Source organism: Malaclemys terrapin, chromosome 1 (genome assembly GCF_027887155.1).
Source record: "Malaclemys terrapin pileata isolate rMalTer1 chromosome 1, rMalTer1.hap1, whole genome shotgun sequence".
Taxonomy (NCBI): Eukaryota; Metazoa; Chordata; order Testudines; family Emydidae; genus Malaclemys; species Malaclemys terrapin.
Genome location: NC_071505.1, coordinates 27,826,882 through 27,848,299, shown reverse-complemented (window position 1 = coordinate 27,848,299; position 21,418 = coordinate 27,826,882). Strand labels below are relative to the sequence as shown.

The 21,418-nt window shown below is 43.0% G+C and overlaps 1 protein-coding gene across 2 annotated transcripts in view; it reads right to left on the bottom strand.

Annotated features, from left to right (window-relative positions):
* The window catches only part of PRKAR2B (protein kinase cAMP-dependent type II regulatory subunit beta), a 197,309-nt gene that overhangs the window by 94,993 nt on the left and 80,898 nt on the right, over positions 1–21,418 (bottom strand). For both annotated transcript variants that reach the window (XM_054018539.1, XM_054018549.1), the window contains exon 2: positions 18,243–18,278. In XM_054018539.1, the coding sequence (XP_053874514.1) occupies positions 18,243–18,278 (36 nt within the window). The remainder of the gene's footprint in view (positions 1–18,242; positions 18,279–21,418) is intronic.

The window sequence follows — 21,418 nt, the reverse complement described above, 5'->3', positions numbered from 1 at the left end:
TAATTTAATTTTAAAAGCAAAACAAACATACACCACACATTTCTGATTTAAAAATTACCTCCCCAAAGGGCTTTACAAGAGAGAAGAGCACTTTTGCCACCATTATCAACATGCAGCAGAAAGATCTGAAGCTTAAAAAGGGCTCTTTATTATGGACTCAAAGTAATTGGTTTTTAATTCTTTTAGCAGGTGCCAGATGTTCTATCGTACAAAAACTACATAGGGAGGTCAAAAAACCTCACAACTCTACTACGTCAGACTGGTATAACAGAACTATTACCTGCAGGAGTATGAATGGCTTTTGGGGCGATCGCATGATTCATCAGAAGAACAAGATCAAATTCCAGAAATACTGGCTCCACTCATTAAACCGCATTTCCTCTCAATCTTTAAATTTGACTGTCTACACTACAAACCTTGGTCAACACAAGTTACATTGGCATTCACCTGTATATCACTCAGGAGCATACACCCTTGGGCTGATTGCATTGGTATTGCACATCTCAGCAGGAGTACTTGTGTTGATGCAAAGGGTGATGTACCACGTGCTGCCATCTGAAGCAATACCTTTGGGGAAATGTTTGCAGTGTGCTGTGGGATACAAATGCCTTGCTCAGGGATCTTTGGGAGCTAGAAGTTAAGTTCCCAGCATGTAACTTTCTCCTTCCCATAATGCTGTCCATATCCCATAGTTTTCCCACCTTTTAAAAAAGGTCCCACAAACCCAAGTGGCACATTTCAATGTGCACCATCTCTGATAGAAGCACGGAGACCACACAGGTCTACTCTATTTGCATGAAGATTGCAAATACAGTACATGTAATTCTCCTGTAGCTGCAGGCCTGCAGGAAGTACTGCAACAATGGTGGACAGAAGGATTTCTTTGAGGACAGTTTGCTGGGTGACAAAGAAAAACAATTCAAGGTTGTCAGCGACATTCACAGAACAGCTGCAGATGGCGGAGGGCTGCTTCTGGGCCCAAAAGAGAAGCACTGACTGATGGAATTGTATCATAATGCAGGATGAGCAGTGGCTGCAGAACTTCCGGATATGTCAGACCACACTCTTGGATCTGTGTGCCAAGCTCTCCCCAGCTCACCTCCAGTGCATAGACAACAGAATAAGAGCTGTTTTGACAGTGGAGAAACAAGTATCACTCTGGAAGCTCGCAACACAGGATTGCTACAGCTCAGTGAGAAACCATTTCAGAGTTGGAAAATCCGCAGCGGGGGCTGTTCTCATACAAGTGTGTAGGGCCATTAATCGTCTCCTGCTGTGCAGCACTATGACTCAGCTACGTGCAGGTCATAGTAGATGGATTTGCAGCAATAGGGTTCCTAAACTGCGGTGGGGCAATGGCACACAAATCTCCATTTTGGCACCAGCCCACCTTGCCGCAGAGTACATCAACAGAAAGGGCTACTTTTTTCATGGTTATGCAAATGTTAGTGGATCACAGGGAATAGTTCACCAATATCAAGGTGGGCTGGTCAGGGAAGGTGCATAAATCTCACACCTTAAGAACACAGGACTGTCCGGAAAGCAGCAAGCAGGGACATTCTTTCCAGAAAGGTGGATTATCACTGGCAATGTTGAAATGCTAATAAAAAGCAACAGAGGGTCCTGTGGCACCTTTAAGACTAACAGAAGTATTGGGAGCATAAGCTTTCGTGGGTAAGAACCTCACTTCTTCAAATGCAAGTCTTGCATTTGAAGAAGTGAGGTTCTTACCCACGAAAGCTTATGCTCCCAATACTTCTGTTAGTCTTAAAGGTGCCACAGGACCCTCTGTTGCTTTTTACAGATTCAGACTAACATGGCTACCCCTCTGACACTTGACAGAAATGCTAATAGTGATGCTGGGAGACTCAGGCTAAGCCTTGTTCTCCTGGCTCATGAAGCTGTACACTGGCCACCTGGACAGCACCAAGGAAAAATTCAACTACCAACTCAGGAGGTGCAAAATGACTGTTGAATGTGTTTTTGGTATATTGAAGGGATGCTGGTGATAGTTACTCACAAGACTGGATCTCAGTGAAAAAAAGATCCCAGTGGTTACAGCTGCCTGTAGTGTCCTGCATAATATATGTAAGACAAAGGGGGGATAGCTGCCATCAGGGAGGAGGGTGGAGTGGCTGTCTGCTGACTTTGAACAGCCAGACACAAGGGTTACTACAAGAGCCTAATGTAGAGCTATGTGATTGAGGGAGGCTTTGAAAGAGCACTTTTAACAATCAGCCACATTAGTGTTCTCTTGCCGAGTGTTGCTAAGAATTGTGTAATATTTTCTGTACATTTATAAATATGACTGGGTATTTTCCTGAAACTATGAACTCTGTAGCACTTGCTGTACATTTACAAGTACTGTTTGCTTTGACAACCACTATGCTTTCTGCAATATTTATTATGAACTAATAAAGATAATTTAATTCTCCAAAAATGGAAATTTTATGGGTGGGAAACAGTGCAGAAAATCAATATGCAGAAAAACCATAGGCAACATTATACACATTTTTAACAAATTGACAGGGTGAAACTTCAAAATTGGAAAGGGAGTACAAGGTGCACAAATGTAATCCTCTGTGTCTACACATACACCATCTGTGGTTTTCACTGCTCAGTGTACATGAAGCAGTAGTTTTCCTTGTCCACCAGCATGACCTGGTAGGAGTAAGGAGGTATGTGATGCCACATAGTATGTTGAGTCTCTGAGTCTATGGTGGGGGCTGTAGGGAATAGCGACCATGGTCTTCACCAAGGACTGCAAAGGGTGGAGAGTCTGGGATTTTTGAACCTGTAGGTCAACCAGGGTCTGCAGCATTTGGGTTTGCTACCTAAGAAGACCCATTATATCCTGATGTATCTGTTGCTCCTTGTACTGCTTGGACTTCTGGGCTTTTTCCATGCTGTCGGTCATACGGGCTCTCCAGGCCTTCATTCATGTTCAATGCAGCAGTGACTTCCAAGATCTTGCAGAACACGTCTTCCCTATTCCTCTTCTTTCTCCTCCTCCTCAGAGTCAGGTGTTCTGTGAGTGTGGCGGAGACACCCTTCAAGGCCGCCAGGGCAGAAGATGCTGGTAAAAACAGACAGATGTGCCATTGGATTTACAGTCACTTTAGAAAGTGATAGATAAGTTTCCAAAACTCCCTCCACCTTATTCCCATAATAAGAAATGCTTATAGTCACTTCAGTTTTGGAATGCCTCAGCACAGCACTGCTCCTCCAGCCCCAGCGATGCAGATTATGGCCCACTGGAGTGAAGAAGGCTGTTTTGTTGCACAAAGCTATAATATGTCAGTCTCTATTTCCATAGGCACTGCTATAGGTAATGGAACTGTGTCTTGACACTGTTTTCCATAGGCAGGGGTGATTTTAGCGGATATCTCACTCCTGATGATCACAGAGTATGTCTACACTGCAATTAGAGGTTTGTGGCTAGCCCAAGCCAGCTGCCTTGGGCTCATGGGGCTCGGGCTGCGGGGCCATTTAATTGCAGTGTAGACACTCTGGCTTGGGCTGCAGGCTGAGCTCTGGGACCCTCCCAACTTGCAGAGTTCTAGAGGCTGGGCTCCAGCCTGAGTCCAGAAGTCTACATTGCATTTAAACAGCCCTGCAACCTGAACCCCATAGGCCAGCTGCAGGTTTTTAGTTGAATGTAGACATACCTAAAGGCACAGAGAACACAGGGATCCTGAAACTGCCTGGTCCTGTATGCCACTAGCCTGTTTCGTGCAATGGTGCCAGCTGAAATCATTGCAGAGTGGCATGGGAAACTGTCTTGACACAGACAAAGAAATAGGGCAGCCGTCCCTAGAAACCTACAGGAGAGGATTGCAGAGTATCTCCATGACAGTTTCATTGAGATTTCTCAGGAAGATAAAAGGGACATTCCTATTCACATAAACAAAGTGCTCCGCATGGCCATTCCCTACCTAACCCAACAGGGAATGAAAAGCAGATGCCAACTCTACCTTTTGCTGTTGCACCTTGACCTCTTCTCATATGAATGAAACAATGAAAAGTCGATACTTTGTCTCGTTAACATGGGGATGAGCCAGGAGCAATCTTTAATTTTAAATATTGTAGGGAAAATGCATGCACATACTTACCCAAGGTTCCTTCCCCTCCATCAGATCATCTGTGCTTGCCTAATGGGACAGGCAAGACTGCGCAGTGTCTTGAACAAGTCCTGACTCAGAGCATGGCTGGAGCTCCCCACCACATTTCCTGCCCCCTTCCTCCTCCACACTAGGCAGCAGCAGTCAAAAAGGCTAACAGAATGTTAGGAAGCATTAGGAAAGAGATATGCAAGACAGAAAACACCATTCTATAAATTCATGGTACACCCACATCTTGAATAATGCTTGCAGTTCTGGTGGCCTCATCTCAAAAAAGATGCATTAGAATTGGAAAAAGTACAGAGAACTGATGACAGGTATGGAACAGCTTCCATATGAGGAGCGATTAAAAAACTGGGACTGTTCAACATAGAAAAGCAATGACTAAGGGGGGATATAATAGAGGTCTATAAAATCATGGTGTGGAGAAAGTGAATAAAGAAGTATTTACTCCTTCATGTAACACAAAAATCAGGGGTCACCTGATGAAATTAATAGGCAGCAGGTTTTAAAACAAACAAAAGGAAGTACTTCTTTACACAACACACCTGTGTTGAGTTAACCTGTGGAGCTCATTGCCAGGGGAATGGTCAATAGTATAGCTGGGTTCAAAAGAAGAATTAGATAAGTTAATGGAAGATAGGTTCTATCAATGTCTATTAGCCATGACAGTCAGAGACGCAATCCCATGCTCTGACTGCCAGAAGCTGGGACTGGACAGGGGATGGATCACTCAATAATTGCTCTGTTATTCCCTCTGTGACAGGGTGTATACGCCCCACACGGACAAGGAAGGGACCAGAGAGGCCCTGCAGCAGGGCTAGCCCCACCTCCCCTCCAGCCCTGTCAATCATGCACGTTAGGGAGGGAGCCTTTAAAAAGGAGGAAGCTGAAGTCAGCAGGGGAAGAAGGAGCAGAATTGCCCTAAGCAGCAGACTGCACGAATGACTCCTGAAGCTGTGGAGGGAACTACTAGGCAGGAAACTTTCACCCCAGTCCTGAGGGTACAGCAGACTCCCAGGGTAAGACAGATAGGCTAAGCCTGTCTCAGTGACCCAGCCAAAGTGATGTCTCCAAACCCACTATGCTGGGGCTGGATCACTGGCCATACCATAGATTCACCAATCCACCCCTACCTCCTTTGCTGGGATTGCAAGGAGGGAGTATCCTTGAATGCATGGGGGTTTGTAACTTTCATTTTGATCCCTCAGCTGGAGAGTCCTAAGGAGGCCCACAAGGGCAGAACCACCCCCCTGCAAATAGTAGGGAAGTGGGGTCCGGGTTGTGACCAGCCACTGTAGCTAAGTGGGCATGGTCAGATTCCCCCACTCCCTGAGAGAAGAACCACTAAGGACTCTGCCTGCATTCTCCATCACTTGTAACATTCGATCAGCCCTGCTGAGCAGTGAAGAGGAAAAAAAACAAGAGGAGGCCTAGAGTTGTAAAGTCCATCCTGAGAAATGGATCTAGAAATGGATTAGCAGCAGGCCACCCTACAGCAATAGCAACAGCAGCTGCAGCAACAACAGGAAATTAGGGGAATTAGCCATACACCAGCAGGAGCAACAACAGAATTCAGCGCAACAAATGCTGTCTGCACTCCAGCCTCAAAAGGTGACAGGAGGGGGCGCGGGGAAGACGAACACCATTCCTGGCCTCCCTAATGCGACACCTCTGGAACCCTGGGCTGTGTTGTGGCACCCCACCTGTTGGGACCAGCCCAAACCACATACTGAGAATTCGACTCAGCATCAACTCAGTATCGTCCCGGGACTATGCAAAGGTAAACAAGGCAATCCTTGACTACCTGGACATCACTAAGGAGACTCACTGGCGGCGGTTCCAGGAAGAGGCATACCTTCCAGGGGCACACCCACAAACAGTAACCCAGAAGTTCAGAGATCCCTTCTGGAAGTGGTTGAAGTGAGACTCCTGGACAGGGGTACAGATGGCAGAGCTCGTACTCATAGAGCAGATCTTACAGGCAGGAGGATGGGCCTGAGTGTTAAGACAATGACCTGAGACCATGAAGGATGCCGTAGGCATATGGAAAACTACAAAGCTGCCTACAATCCCCCCGAGACATCTGGAAGTTGGACTCAGAGAGATAGAGATTCGTTGAGAACCAGTGATGCAGCATATGAGGCCTGACAGGGTCTCAAAAGGACCCGCAATTGCCAAGAAGAAGCTAAGTCCCCCAAGCCGGGGCAAAAAGAAAGGAAGTTGGCAAAACCCTCTACCACACATAAAGGACCCCATGTCTTCCACAATAGTACCTCCTGCATGACCCCAGAGAAACCAGATAGACCGGGTAATGGCGGGCTACGCCACCACCTGATGTCTGCACCGTCAGTTGGGAAGTGCTTCTCCTGTGGACAGGTGGGCTACTTCTGTAGAGACTGCCCCTGTATGGAATGTGACTATGGGTGAGTGTGGCCCGCAGAATCTAAAGACCATAAGAAGAACTGCAAGTAGTCATGGTGTGGGTAAGAAAGTAGTAAGGTTGGTAGACTCAGGATGTAACCAGTCCCTGATCCGCCAGCAACTTGTAGACCCAGATAAGGACACTGGAGGAATGGATCCTCCTCCAGTGTGTCCATGGGGACATAAGGCACTACCCCTCACAACAAGTACAACTGATGGTGGGGGGACATTCAGTGATTGTATGGGTGGGCACAGCATCCACACTGGCCTGATCAGTTATACTGGACAGGGACTGGGAGTGCTTCAGTGAGGTTCTGGTGAAACAAGCAAACGCATAACTGCCAGACCAGAGTCATTCCCCATAGAACCTACGTGGGTGGAGGTGAGCGAACTCAACAATCCTAGACAGGGACCATAAACCCAACCCTCATTCCAACCACGTCTGCAGCCCAAAGCTAAGACCTATAATGACCATGCAGATACCCTAACCCAAGGCCCCAGTTTTGTGCGGGAACAACAAGCAGATCGAACCCTCTCCCATATGTATGGCCAATTAGCCATGGTAAATGGGGAAAGTCACAGATCCCCCACACAGAGAAACAATGGCCATGTTTCAAATTATAGGGAGAACAGCTTTACTGCATGGATCAAGCAAGACAGACTGGGGAAAGTAGGGCCCAACTGCTGGTCCTCAAAATGTACAGGCAAGAGGTATTCAACTTCGCCCATGAGGTTCTCTGATCAGGGCATCTAGGGCAGGAGAAAACTGTTGAACACCTCATGGTTTGCTTTTACTAGCCTGGGGTGTTCCAGAATGTTGCAGACTACTGTGCGTCTTGCCCAGAGTGCCAACTCTGAGGCTAAGGGGGTCAAATGGGCAACTCTTGTCCCACTGCCCTTAATAGAAACCCCCCTTTGAGAGGAGGATAGGGGTTGGATCTAGTTGGCCCCTTAGAAAACAGATCATCAGGCCATCAATACATATCAGTAATAGTGGATTATGTGACATGTCACCCAGAAGACAGTCCCTTGTACTCTATCAATGCAAGTGTGCTAGCAAGTGAGTTAATTAAACTCTTTGCCAGGGTAGGCCTGCCACAGGAAATCTTGACCAACAAGGGACCCAACTTTACATCCAACCTGATGCAGGACTCATGTAGTCTCCTTAAGATAGACAAGTTAAAAACCATTGGTCTACCATACGCAGACTGACAGCTTACTGGAACATTTTAATAAGACCCGTAAGGGGATGTTGAAGTTTTCCTCCACTAACCCCAAACACTGGGATCAATTGTTGCCACCACTACCATTTGCTAATCAAGAGGTTCCCCAAGCATCCACAGGTTTCTCCCCCTTCGAGCTGTTATATGGCCAACACTCCCGTGGCAGCCTTGACTTATTATAAGAGTCCTGGAAAAGCCAGGAACCATGAGCAGAAAACCTAGTCCCATATGGCCTTCAGTTGTACAAATGGCTTAAAAAATTGGGGGCCTTTGCCCATGAACCTACAGGAGGACGAACAAAGTTAGGTAATGATGCACAACTGTGGAACCCGGTTACAAGAGTTCAAGCCAGGGGACTGAGTTCTGCTGTTGCCAAGCACAGAGTCCAAGCTATTAGCCAAACAGCAGGAGCCTTTTGAGGTGTTGCAATGCATAGGCCCAGTCAACTATGAGATACGAAATCCAAGAAAAGAAAAAAAGACACCCCAGTCTACCATGTCGACCTACTAAAGGCCTGGTGTGACAGGGAAGCCTTCCTTATCACCCCCGTCGCCACTGACCCTGAACTAGCACCCAAGATTCTAACAACAGAGGCTAATAACGCTGTCAAATTGGGGGAAGTTCTTGGGGCTGAACAAAAAGCCCAGATGGATCAGCTGATACAAGTATTCCCTCAGGTATTCTCCGCCCTTCCTGGGTTTACCCACATGACATATCAGTGCATTGAGACCGACCATGGAGAGACTGTGAGGGAGGACCATCAGCCCCCTCCCAACATGATATGGGACATCATCAAGACTGAACTCCATGCAATGCTAGATCTCGGCATAGTAGAGGAATCCCACAGTGAATGGCAGAGCCCCATAGTTCTTGTCCTGAAGCCTAATGGCACAATGAGGTTTTCCATTGACTTCCAGAAGGTCACCATAATCTCCAAGTTTGGTCCATACCTCATGCCACAGGTACACGAGCTACTGGAACAACTCGGGGTAGCCAGGTACCTGTGCACATATGACCTAACAGATCCAGCTGACTTCAGAGTCCAGGGAAAAGACAGCCTTTGCCGTGCCCTTCGGACTCTACCACTTTCTGACCATGACATTCAGACTTCGTGGGGTGGCTGCAACCTTTCAGAGGCCAGTGGATCGAGTGCTACTTCCACACAGACTCTATGCCACAGCTTATCTAGACAATATACTATATAGCCCAGATTGGGACAGCCACATGAGGTATTAAAATCGATCATCAAAGCCAGCCTGACTGGCAACCCAACTGCCAACCCAGCTAAATGCAGAATCGGGAATAGCAAGACCACGTAACCAGGACAAAAGTACAAGCTTTGGCCAACTACCCAATACCCACAACCAAAAAACAAGTTATGCAATTCTGGGGGTTGGTCAGATACTACAGGTGATTCATGCTTAACTTCAGAGTAGTGGGCCAGCCTGGGTCCCCCACTTGCCACTGAGGAAGTGGCTGGACTGTTGGACTGCAGTACTGCTGTGGTTTTTGGAACGACATGGGTCCAGGAGCAGAAGTGATGGCAGCGAGACTTCGCTAGAAGAAGGCGCACGGATTAGCAGAGCTAATCCCGGGACAGCCAGCAGGAGGCGCTAGCATGGTGAGTTGGACCCTATCACAGAGACGTCAGTTATTTAATTAAACCACTGTGCAATTTAAGAAATATGTAGCTCAAGGCTTCATGCTTCCCATAAGGCATATGGAACTGACAGTGTTTAGGAAGCAAACATCAAGCCACTGTATATTTCCTAAAATGCGAATGAACTAGCACATGGTGTTCAAAACGTATGCAGGAATGACATTAAATAACTTAATATCCCATCCCCTACCCAGAACTACTCAAAACGTCAGTATTTGTCAAGTCCAGACTCTTAAACCAAATTTGAATTTAAATTTGAAGTTTAAGGGCCAATCCATTTGAGTTATACTGTTCAACAATAAAGAGAAAGTGCTCAAAAAGTGAAATGCCTCATTTATGGAATTTCCCCAAAGCATAAAAATCACACCAGGCGACGTTGCAGACAAAATGGATCTGCTTTGGCAAAATTGACGTTACAAACAGGCTTAAAAGAGGTGGTTCATTTATTCTGTAACTATAATAGAGATAATAGTTTCTCCCTAATTAGTTATCAAGGGGCAAGTGTTAACTATATTTGTGAAAGAATAAATTAGTAGAAAAATTAAGATTAAGACCACAGTAGTTACAGATGCTGAAATAAATTAGAGAAAGCAAATCAGAAATATTTAACAAGAACTGATAATAGCCATCTGCTCCGAAATGTTTTTTAAAATACAGTCTATATATGAAAATGCTATACATACAAACTTTATTTAATCCATATTAACTGTTTTGTTTCATTAGCCTCAAATGGTAAAATACAAGCACTTGCATTAATGGATTTAAAGGTTATTTCCTAGAACTGTAGTTCCTTTGAGCACCTCTGTATTCTGCGCTGCAATGCTATTGTGTTCTCTGGCATATTGCCAGTTAATGGTAAAAGTGACATTCAAAAGGTGGATCTGGGGAGGAAAATAGTATATGCTAATGTTTGCTAGGTGTACAAGCGTGTGACTCAAGCACTGTGAGTCACCTTGTTACCTCTTGCTTCTAGTAAGAGGGAGTCTTGCCTCTGGTAGGCAAGAGCTGAAGGTTAGCTCCCTAAAACCACCAGCCTCAGCCACCCAAACACTCTCCTCTGGGCTATGCCAGACCAGTCTTTGCCTTGCAGGGTAAAAAGGTGCACCCCTGTCCAAGTCCCTTGAAGCTTTCTCCCCATGATATCCAGCCCTTGACACTGGCTACTCACAGAAATCCCAGATCCTCTGCTGCCAAAGGAGCAGTGTACCCCAGTTTACCAGTTTAATCTTAAATCATGTCTGAGCACTTACAATAAAACAAAAGAAGGTTTCTCTAAGAAAGAATAGAGTTTTCACTAGCAACGAGAGTGAGTGATGGAAAAAATGGTTACAATATAAAACACGAACTAATGCCTACACTTATTAATAGCTATCTTTTCTTACTAATGAAGTAGATTTTCCACCCCCACAAAGTTCACTCTGTTGTTGAGCTGGCTGGCTTCCTAGGAACCAGGATCCAATCTTTCATGAAACAACCCCTCTCAACAAGAGCCTCCTCAGTGAATGGACCCAGAATGTCTTTCTTGACCGTGTGATATACTGAATCAGTCTTTTATCTTTATTCACAGACAGGGTGATCCCCTCAATGTCAGATCATTCCTTTCCCCTGCCAATTAATTTAGATGTTTACAGTTGGTCTTTCATGGGTATAATTTTCAATATAATTACATTATTCCTTAACTAGTACCTGTACACATCTCACAGAGCTTATGAGTATCATTAAGTTACAAGCTTTCAGTAGAGACCACACACGTTATGCTTCATGGATAAGTACCATGAAAATAATGTATTCGGTGTAGTGAGTTTGCCCAGGTTGAGACATAAATTGCTTGTTAAGAAAACTGAAACCTTTGCCTGTTGGCACCAATGAGTCTCCGTCACAAAGAGATGGCCTGGATGTTAAATGTAATGGAAGCAAACTCATTGGTTGCTAATATAGAAAATTGCACAGTTAGACTGAGAGAACCGAGAATATATCAGAGAAAAATAATGTCATGTGTTCTATCCAATACAATTTAGCATTCATTAAAATCTTCTACAGAAGGGATCGGCAACCTCTGGCACACGGCACGCCAGGGTAAGCACCCTGACTGGCTGGGCCGGTTTGTTTACCAGCCGCATCCGCAGGTTCGGCCGATCACAGCTCCCACTTGCCGCAGTTTGGCGCTCCAGGCCAATGGGGGCGACAGCCAGCACATCCCTTGCCCCATGCCGCTTCCTGCAGCCCCGATCGGCCAAACCTGCGGACGCGGCAGGTAAACAAACCGGCCCAGCCTGTCAGGGTGCTTACCCTGGCGGGCCGCATGCCAAAGGTGGCTGATCCCTGTTCTACAGTATCCACTAAGGAGATCTTAGTAAATTTGTTGGATGTTATACTAATACTCTCATATTTTCAAACTAATGCTTATGGATAAATACCAACCATATTTATTATTAATTTGCAAAATCTGTCTTAAAGTCTTGTCTCAAAAGCTGTTAGCTCTGATCTTGCTTAATGGAATTTAACAACTTAGTTATGGAACTAGCCTTCTCTTCCTATACTATATTGATTTTGTTGAAGTTTGATTCAAATTTATATCAACCAATTGTCAAATTGGTTTATCAAAACTGTTCAAATCCCTTACTAAAGTGTGAAACTGTCAAAATTGATTAAAGAATTGATCTGACAGGTTCTGTTTCAGGTGTCAAGACTAGAAAGGTGGCTACCTAAAATGCTAAATTATGTTCTTCTCTTATTTCAGACAGAGGTGGGCAGGATACTGATTCACCCAGAATTTTGAACAGTCGCTTCACAGACTGATGTCTAGCTATCTAGTACACTGAATGAGACAGAGTCCTGTGGAAAAAATAATTTTGATCATCTCAGTAAAGACTGTCCTCATGCATATGCACCAGGGACTAAAGCTAAGGTTGCAAGGCAACTGCAAGTGCAGCTAACCGTAACAGTTAAGTGCTTGACTTTGCAGCCTGGGGCCTGATTTACTAGGAAATTAGGTTGGTAGAACTACATCATTCAGGGGTGTGAAAAATCCACCCCCCTGAGCGACACAGTTAAACTGACCTAACCCCCGGTGTAGACAGCACTAAGAATTCTCCCATTAACCTAGCTACCACTTCTCGGGGAGGTGGAGTGCCTACGCCGCTGGGAGTACCTCTCCTGTTGGTGTAGGTAGAGTCTTCACTGAAGCGCTACAGAGGTGCAGCTGCGTCACTGGAGTATTTTCAGTGTAGACAAGCCTTAGTGTTTAATAGTTTTTTTGAATAAAATAATTGGGTGTGTTAATTGAATGGTTCATTCTCTCTCTCTCTTTCTCTCTCTCTCTCTCGTTCTTTAAAAATAAAATTGTGAAGAATTGGGCATTTAAGCCAGGTAGTGTCTAAAGGCATATGAGAGGCATGGATGAACCCAGACATCTTTGAGTTAGGACATGAATTCTTGTCTTAAAATACCAAGGTACAGAAAATTCAGACTTTTAAGAATCCGATGATTCCCCTGAAAGAAGTAGATTGGCATCACAGACCCATTAATAAGCTCCTCACTCTCCCATCCCCAGACATCAGAATTTGATTTGCTTAATATATAACAGTTCTTCCTTCTACCTGCGCTCTAGGCATGGCATGTACAGATACTTTAGTATGTCAATATTAATTCATCATTTATTCCAATACATTTTCATCTTCTGCCTTTAATGAAAATACCTGACCATTTTATTTAAAATTATCCTCTTTTCTTTCTCTATTTTGAAACTATCATAAGAAGTGAGTGCCCGCCTGCATAAGTGGAGCACAACTAATTCCAACAGGCTGTCATCACAGAGAACATTTCAACTTTCTGTGAGTTCAAAGGTTTCTTCTCTTCCCCAATAACATATTCCATTGTTGGTTTCCAGTATCAGTTTTTGCCATTATTCACTTGTGTTTAACACTGCAACTACATTTAATACCACTTGTATTGTTCCAAACTTAAATCATCTGTCCGGTTCCATGAAAGAATGAATTATATTAAATCTTCCTCAATTAATATCATGTTTTTCCAAGTAGACTAAATTCAGTAAGAATTCTTCATTGCTTCTTAGGATATCTGGCACACTTATCACGGAAATCACTGAAGGAAAACTAGCAGCAGTACATGTAAACACTATCACATCATTAAAATGCTGAAAATTACCTTGACAATGTAACATTAATTCTATCTTAATAAAAATTGAACTACTTTGATGTGTTTAGTTATTTTATTACTGATTTTCAATTCAGTAAAATGAGAAAATAATCACTATCAACTCATTTTTGCAAATTTTAAACTAAAATGGTTTCATTTCTTTTTACCTTACTAGCAAAAAAAAAACCACTTTAAAAAAGTATTTCACCATCGTATGTAAATGACTAAGCAGGATACAGCCAGTTAAGTAATTACCAGATGAATAAAACAGGCACTTTCCAAAAGAGCTGCTTCTTTTCAATAAAGCATTGTGAAAGCATGGTTTTCCTTTTCTAGTATTTCAATTTCAGTTAGTCACAGTCCAAGTGACACACTGAGGTGCCACATACATTTATATCATGTCCAGCTGTCCTATTTTCTTCTTTATAGAGCCTCAGAGACTGCCAGAGTGAGGTACCCTTACAGGTATATGTCATCTTAAAGAACAAGCTTTCTGCTAGCACTGCAAGTCACCTAACCTTGACAGCTCTATAGTTCAGATTCATTCTAAATAGAATGAGTATTTTCCAATTTTACAACTTCTGAATTAAAAAATGTGTTACATAAGAGCAATAGATGACCTATTTATCTAGCTTTCCAAGTTGCTGAAGCACAAGAGCCTGAGGCATCTGCTGAGGTATGCACAAGATCTTAAAAGGCCTGCTGAAGCCTTTCCAGTCCCAGGTTTCCTACCAAGATGAATCAAAACCTCCATAACAAGGAAAGCTATTGCTTCTCAATGAGGGCTATTTCCATGCTAAATTTCAAATCTCCTAAGAGAAGCCAATCCCAGGGTCCAAAAACATTGAAGCTTACAAGAGCAGACACAGAATTAACCTCAGCAGGCACAGAAGCATTGAGGGGATACAGGGCAAGAAAGGGACCAGACAGGACTATCCCTCTTCCCAGCAGCCTAGACCACAACTGTGCAGGGATGACTCCCCTCAGAGTCATTGGACTCATACTGCTCATCCCACCTCACAAGTCACTTGGGTTTGGCAAAGAAAAATTCTGAATAAGACCCAACTCCAGGCACCAATGACATTGAGGGCGGCAGAAGCAAACATGCAAGCAGCCTCAGAGCTTTTGCAGTAGGGACAGACAGACACTGATGATGCTATCAAATAGCTTTCTACAGTTTTTGCTCTGGATAGTCTCTCCCCTTGCTGATTGACTGACTACTCCCAACTTCCTCTAGCTCCCTTCCTTACGGCCTCATTTCACCTTCCTTGTCTGTTCCCCTTCTCCCTCTTCAATCCTGCCTTATCCTTCTACCCTTTTCAGCATTTCCCACTCCCTCATCTTTGTCTTCTAATTCCCTCCTAACAAAACCCCAATCCATTATTTTTTTTTAAATTGTGGAAGCAGCATGATGTTTACTGCTATCAAACTGCGCATTCTACTTGTATGTTCTATCCTTTTCCCCAACTTTGTCTGTCTTGTCTATTTAGACTATTAGCTCTTCAAGGCCAGAACTGTCTGTTACTCTGTTTATCCAGTGCACAGCACAAGAGGGTCCATTCTTGGTCAGTAACTAGGCACTATTGTAATAAAAAATACCAACCAAATGTTCCAGTTGTAATGCCATTTCGTAAAAAGTCAAGAATTTGAGGGAATGGGAAACATGTATTTTTCACTCTCCACCTGTTCAAAAAAGGCAGCTAAATCACTTTCCTCTTGAACCTTAAAATAATCCACTTTCTGGCAGAGACCAAGAATAGAAAATTCCAGGCCAAGAAGCGAAAATTTCAGAAAGTTATGAAAAACCCAAAGCAGCTTTTAGAATGTAAATCATTCCACTATATCACATTTATACACACACTGTGTGCATGTGCGCATGCACAGAGATACATTATTGATCTCACTGAGTTTTAAGTATTAAAATTCAGGAACAATTACATCTTCCTGTTTCTCCTATATACCTGCCCTCCATGAACAAATGGAACACTGATAGCATATTAGTATATTCACAGTATGCTAATGGAACAGCTATTAAATAATAAATGCCTTATATTGTTATCAGCAGGTGCTTCAACAATTAATCTCTGGCTGTTTAATTTCTAGCTCTGCTAAGCAGAGGCACTGAAACTTATTCAGTATACTAAAATAGCAAGGAATATCTCAATTATGATAGAAAGATAGCAAACAACTTATCCATTGTAGTGGTGAGTACTAGGCTTTGAAAAGAAGTAGTAGAAGCCTGATGTAGATTTCTTTCTGTGGCACTGACTTAAAAGTCACTAACCCTGCAGAGTTCAGAACCTTAAAATTAGTTAGTCCTGGTAAAGTATGTCTCAAGGTGATTGGAATCCATATTTTAAAAAATAATTATTTTTTCCCACTTGGGCAGGCTAGCATTTCCTAAAAGTATGAATCAACTTAAAATTATTGAATTCTATGAAGTTGCAGTAGGTAGAATATTAACATCTGGCTTTTCCATCTGCAAGAGCATCTTGAATATCACAATGCACCAAAAGCACCACAATGCACAATGCCTCAACAACAAAAAATTGCATTTCAAGATTTCTCCACTTATTTTAAAATGTCTTTGTAAAGTGTATGGATGTCAGCAACAGCCCTCATACAATGTCTCCTTATATTTTACAAATACACTGTTTAAAAATATGCTATACCAGTTCCATCACCAGTGAGCATTTAAGAATAAAAATAAGAAATATCACTCTTCATGACTTTTTTTGTTTTAAAAATAACTACTTCATGATTATTATAATAAGGCTGGTCCTGCAAATTGTAGGTATATACTGTATGTTACTGTAAAATAACCACATGGGGTGTAACAGAGATTGTTACTAGTGCTTCTTTTTTTTTTTTTTTTTTAAATGGGCCTAATTTTCTTGAAGCCTTCCAGTTCTTTTCTCAACTCCTTACCTAGTCAAAACTCCCAGGATCATATTAGAGACAGTTAATGCACACATCATTAACACAATAGACCATTCTGGGCCCTGTGAAGTCATTACAGTCTAATCCATTCATAGGCTTCTAAGCAAGTGCACTAAATGTCACATTTGTTTAAGGAGAAAAAGCTGTTTTTGGTCAGTTATCACTTTTCTAAATGACATAACTCCATTTTCTCTCTTTATAATAGACAAACGCACACTATGCGTTGGACTCAACACTATGCATTAATGGCCCACAAGAGTTGGTTTGGTTTTTTACAGTGTTGTTTTTCAGATATAGGCGTGCAGAAAAAAAGTGTCCCGAACCATTGTTTTCCTCCCAATGTTGTAAAAGTAATTTTTGATTTTTTCCCTCTACAATATTAACTCACTTTTTTCTATTGAATTGAACCCATCTATTAAAATACAAATCTGTCATTCCTTTGGTAGTCAGCTTTCATTCATTAAAAAGTCAACTATTGATAAAAAAAAAGTTACAGTATAACATTGCCAACCATCACACACTATAGGTAGCACCAAAAATATCTTTCCTCACTTTTAGTGAACGCTCCTGTTTGCTAACAGTTCATTAGCTTGATAAAATATACAATATTGGAGTACATGAAATATTATCATGTAATTAAAACTACAAATGCAAATATAAAAGAAACTAGGTATTGTGATGCATTATCCTTCTTTAATGTGTGTGTCACTTACCACAGGCACCAGTCCTGCAAACATACATGCATGTGACTTTGCATTTATTTTATGCTGTTCCCACATTTTCAGTTTTCAATATGGCAAAGACTTTTGTGCTGACCATAGCATAGTTGAAGTTCCCAGGGAAGAACCTAGAGGTTTTGGAAGCAGGACAGGGAGCATGGGTGTCAGTGTGCTTATCCCACACTCCCAAACTATCTGTTTCAGTTAAAATGATCAATAGTAAAATACTTCATAGTGGAAAGTGTCAGTATTGTTTTCTTTAGGTTTCAAATTTAACTCACTGAGATAATGGAGCTAGTTCACCTCTCCAGTGTTGCCAGCTCACAATTTTATAGGTCTCAGGATAACTGGAGATTTTCTTAAAGCGTCAGCTTGTCAATCCACTTTTTTTTTTTTTTTTTTTTTTTAATGAAAGCTAAGTTTCTCACCTTCATGGCCGTGGAAAAACATTTGAAAACAGGAAACCCAAAGGCTATGAACCCAAACAACAAATAAAAATAACCCAAAAGTTAATATTTTTTTTTAATGTCATCATTTTTGGGGGGCCAACTCATGATTTCTAAATGCTCGGGCTTCACAATATTGCATCTCAGAGCTTGCAGGCCAATTCAGAGCAACAACATTGGTTTACAATCCTTTGATATTTTCTTTGCACCCATCACCACTAGAAACATTCAGGGTTTTTTGTTGTTGTTTTTTGTTTTTTTTAAAGTAAGCTTAGAATCTTGACCAATTCTGTAACAATGGGAGAATTCTATGGCAAATTCTGTGACCCTGGAATTGCAGGATGCCTGAAATCTTAACAACAGTCATTGTACATACAGTATTTTTTTTCAGCAAACCAGATAACTAACTTAGAGAAACTTAAGTTAGTTATCTGTGAACACATATGATTAATGTTACAACATATTTAACATAATAGCCATAATTATTATGTTGTTTCAATAGTTATACAGTTATACAGGCCAATGAAAACATGCAACTTTATCAAACCTACCTGATGCCCGTCTAGTGAACCGGTTTATCACTGGAGCTAAAAGAAAAATAGAAAGACATAATTAGATTTTATTAATGGTTTAAAGACAGAACTTTAAAAAATAACACTTTATAAAAATAGTATTATTTTGTTTAACAATTCTCTGTAGATTTTCAGAGAAACATGCTAGTTGTCCTCTAAATCTAAATATTTGAACACAAAGTCGCAAAGGTCAGTTATTACTGACATTTAAAGAAATTAAGATTTAAAAAATCATTTTCACTCTCTTTTTAAGCATTACTATATGCATGTACTTATTGCCATGTCTCATTGTGAAATACTTTATATTTGCATCGGTTACTTAAATAACTAGGACTGCAAGAAGCCAACATCTACAAATGATGCAAACTTGGGTGCAAACATTTAATAGAGTGGATTTTATTTTTACAAAATGTATAGATGTAAAGATGTTCTTGCATAAAAAAGGACCAACCTGAAATGCCACTTGAGGAATCAAAAGTTAAACAGCTGAGTATCTGTTCACATAAGTCAAGAACAATGCCAAAAAAAAGCTCCATGCGTAGCTCCAAGGCACCAGTGACTCACAAACTACCTATAAATGTGCCCTATACACACTGAGAAAACAGAGATTCCCAGCTTGTTTCTAACCCTGACAGGCTGCAAGATATATATAATTTTGACTACTTTCTTGCAGGGGGAGGGGGTTGGCTCCACTTCAATTCCTGCATAGTGTTACCAGCACACTCAAATACTGCTAGCACTAGAAACCAATGTTTTATATATTATACCATCAAAATGCATACTAGAATCTGATTTCAAATGATAATAAATTATCTCTAACCCTAGCAGGTTAAGAGATCAATTATTAAAATCTTAATAGAACTGAAAGAGAGACCGAGATGATAATCAGAATGACGTATTTTAAACTGTGGGAGTCACCTATTTTATATAAATATTCCTTCTTATATTATTAGGGCTAACTGTATAAAACCCTCTCAATCATTCTGTCTGAACATTAAATGAAGAAAATTTATTGAAAATTTTTCTCCACTTAATTTCACTGGGGCTTATATAGCATTTCTGGAATGTAGACATATGCACATAGAAATAAAAACTGCTTAAGAAATAAGAAAGTCTGAATCCCATAAAGCTGCTAACAGCCTCTCAAACTCTGTTAGGAAAGGGAACAAGAGCAGAGTTACACATTCTGGTGCAAATTCATAGATGGTAGTAGAAGATCCTAGTAGACAGAAGCGTACCAGGAGACTAGACTGCAGTGATGCAAAGGGACCACAATTCCATTACAAGGAAAAGCAGCCTGTCAGGAACCAACCAGCACAGGTGGGGGTGTGTACAATATTCATAGTCTCAGAGCCTTCTCTCAATCATTCCCACTGGCAAATATTAGATCTAGCCCCACCCCAGCAGAAACCTTTGTGGAGGGCAGAGAATGAAATAATGTCTACTTTTTGCAGAAGTGAATCTCATCTTGGGTGTAATGGATTTGGCAGGCATCACTGGGCCAGGTTCAGACCTCCACCTGGCCAATGTAAATTAAATTTTGTGGCTCTCTTTTAAAAAATAATGCAAAAATAGACTTGAAGTTGCGAAATGGTTCCAAGTTATGTCATAGCTAACCTATGAAACCACATGCTTGTGTTTTTCTTACTCTTATCTTCCCTTCCTTCTTCCCTCCTTTTGTTAGTCACACTAACTTGTTATACCTTTTCTCGATTTAGACTGTCCGTTCCTCATGACAAATTATGACTACATGTTTGTACAGCAGGTGGCACAATGGGGTTCTTACCCTGATTGGGGCATCTAGGTGAAATAACAACAACTCCTCCTCCAGAAATGTTAAGTGACACACGCTTTCCAGAGCAGTACATTTTTCCAAAACAGGATCCTCCGAGTAGGAGGTGACCTCACACGAATGTATCTCTGAACTCAGTCTTCGTTAACCGAGGACAACAAATGTGAGCGGGGTGCAGTGGTGGGAGAGGGGAGGCAGGTATTAGCAATGAACCCTTTAAGAGCTGACTTCTTATACACTTTAACAAACAAGTGATGTCATTTCCAATTACTGACTTCAGATAAAAACAATATGAGACAATTCACCCTTATTTCCAGCCAGGGAGGGGGGCTAAAAACAGCACGTCCCTCTCCCAGTGGAATGGGCGGGAGAGGGTGAAAGCTGCACAGATCCCAGCTCTGCTCCTGCTCTGTTGGCTCCAGCAGCCTTGAGCTGGCAGCCTCAGTGTCTTCCTGTAAGTGGCTGCCCCATAGATAGGGTTGCCAATCCTCCCGGTGTGGCCGGGAGTCTCCCATAATCAGGCTCAATCTCCTGGAGGCTACTGAAGCCAATTCAGGAGATTTTAGGCCGCTAAAAGTCCAGTGGCGTAGCAGAGTTAAGGCAGGTCCCTACCTGCCCTGGCTCCACGCCGTTCCTGGAAGCAGCGACATGTCCAGCAGCGGCTCCTAGGCGGAAGCGCAGCCAAGGGGTCTCTGCGCACTGCCACTGCCCCGAGCGCTGACTCCGCAGCTCCCATTGGCCGAGAACAGGGAATCGCGGCCCAATGGGATGGTGCTTGCAGGCAGGGGCAGTGCACAGAGCCGCCTGGCCGCTCGTGAGCCTAGGAGCTGCTGCCGGACATGCCACTGCTTGCGGGAGCCACCTAAGGTAAGTGCCGGCTGGAGCCTGCACCCTGAACCCCCTCACGCATTCCAACCCCCTGCCCCAGCCCTGAGCCCCCTCCTGAACCCAAACTCCCTGCCACAGCCCTCACCCCTAGCCCCCTGCCCCAGGTTGGAACCCCCTCCCACACCCAAACTCCCTCCCAGAGCCCACACTCCAAGCCCCCACCCAAATACCAACCCTCTGCCCCAGCCCTGAGCTACCTCCTGCACCCCAACCACCCTCCCACACCCCAACCCCCTGTCCCAGCCTAGTGAAAGTGAGTGAGAGTGGGAGAGAGCAAGCGATGGAGGGAGAGGGGCTGGAGTGAGGCCTCTGAGAATGGGAGGGGCAGGGCCTTGGGGAAGAGGCGAGGCAAGGATGTTTGGGTTTGTGCGATTAGACAGTTGGCAACCCCACTCGCGAGTGGGGGTGGGGTGGGCACAGGCAGCCCAGATGAGCCTACCTTTAAGATGCAATACAGGCACAGTACAGTACTTGC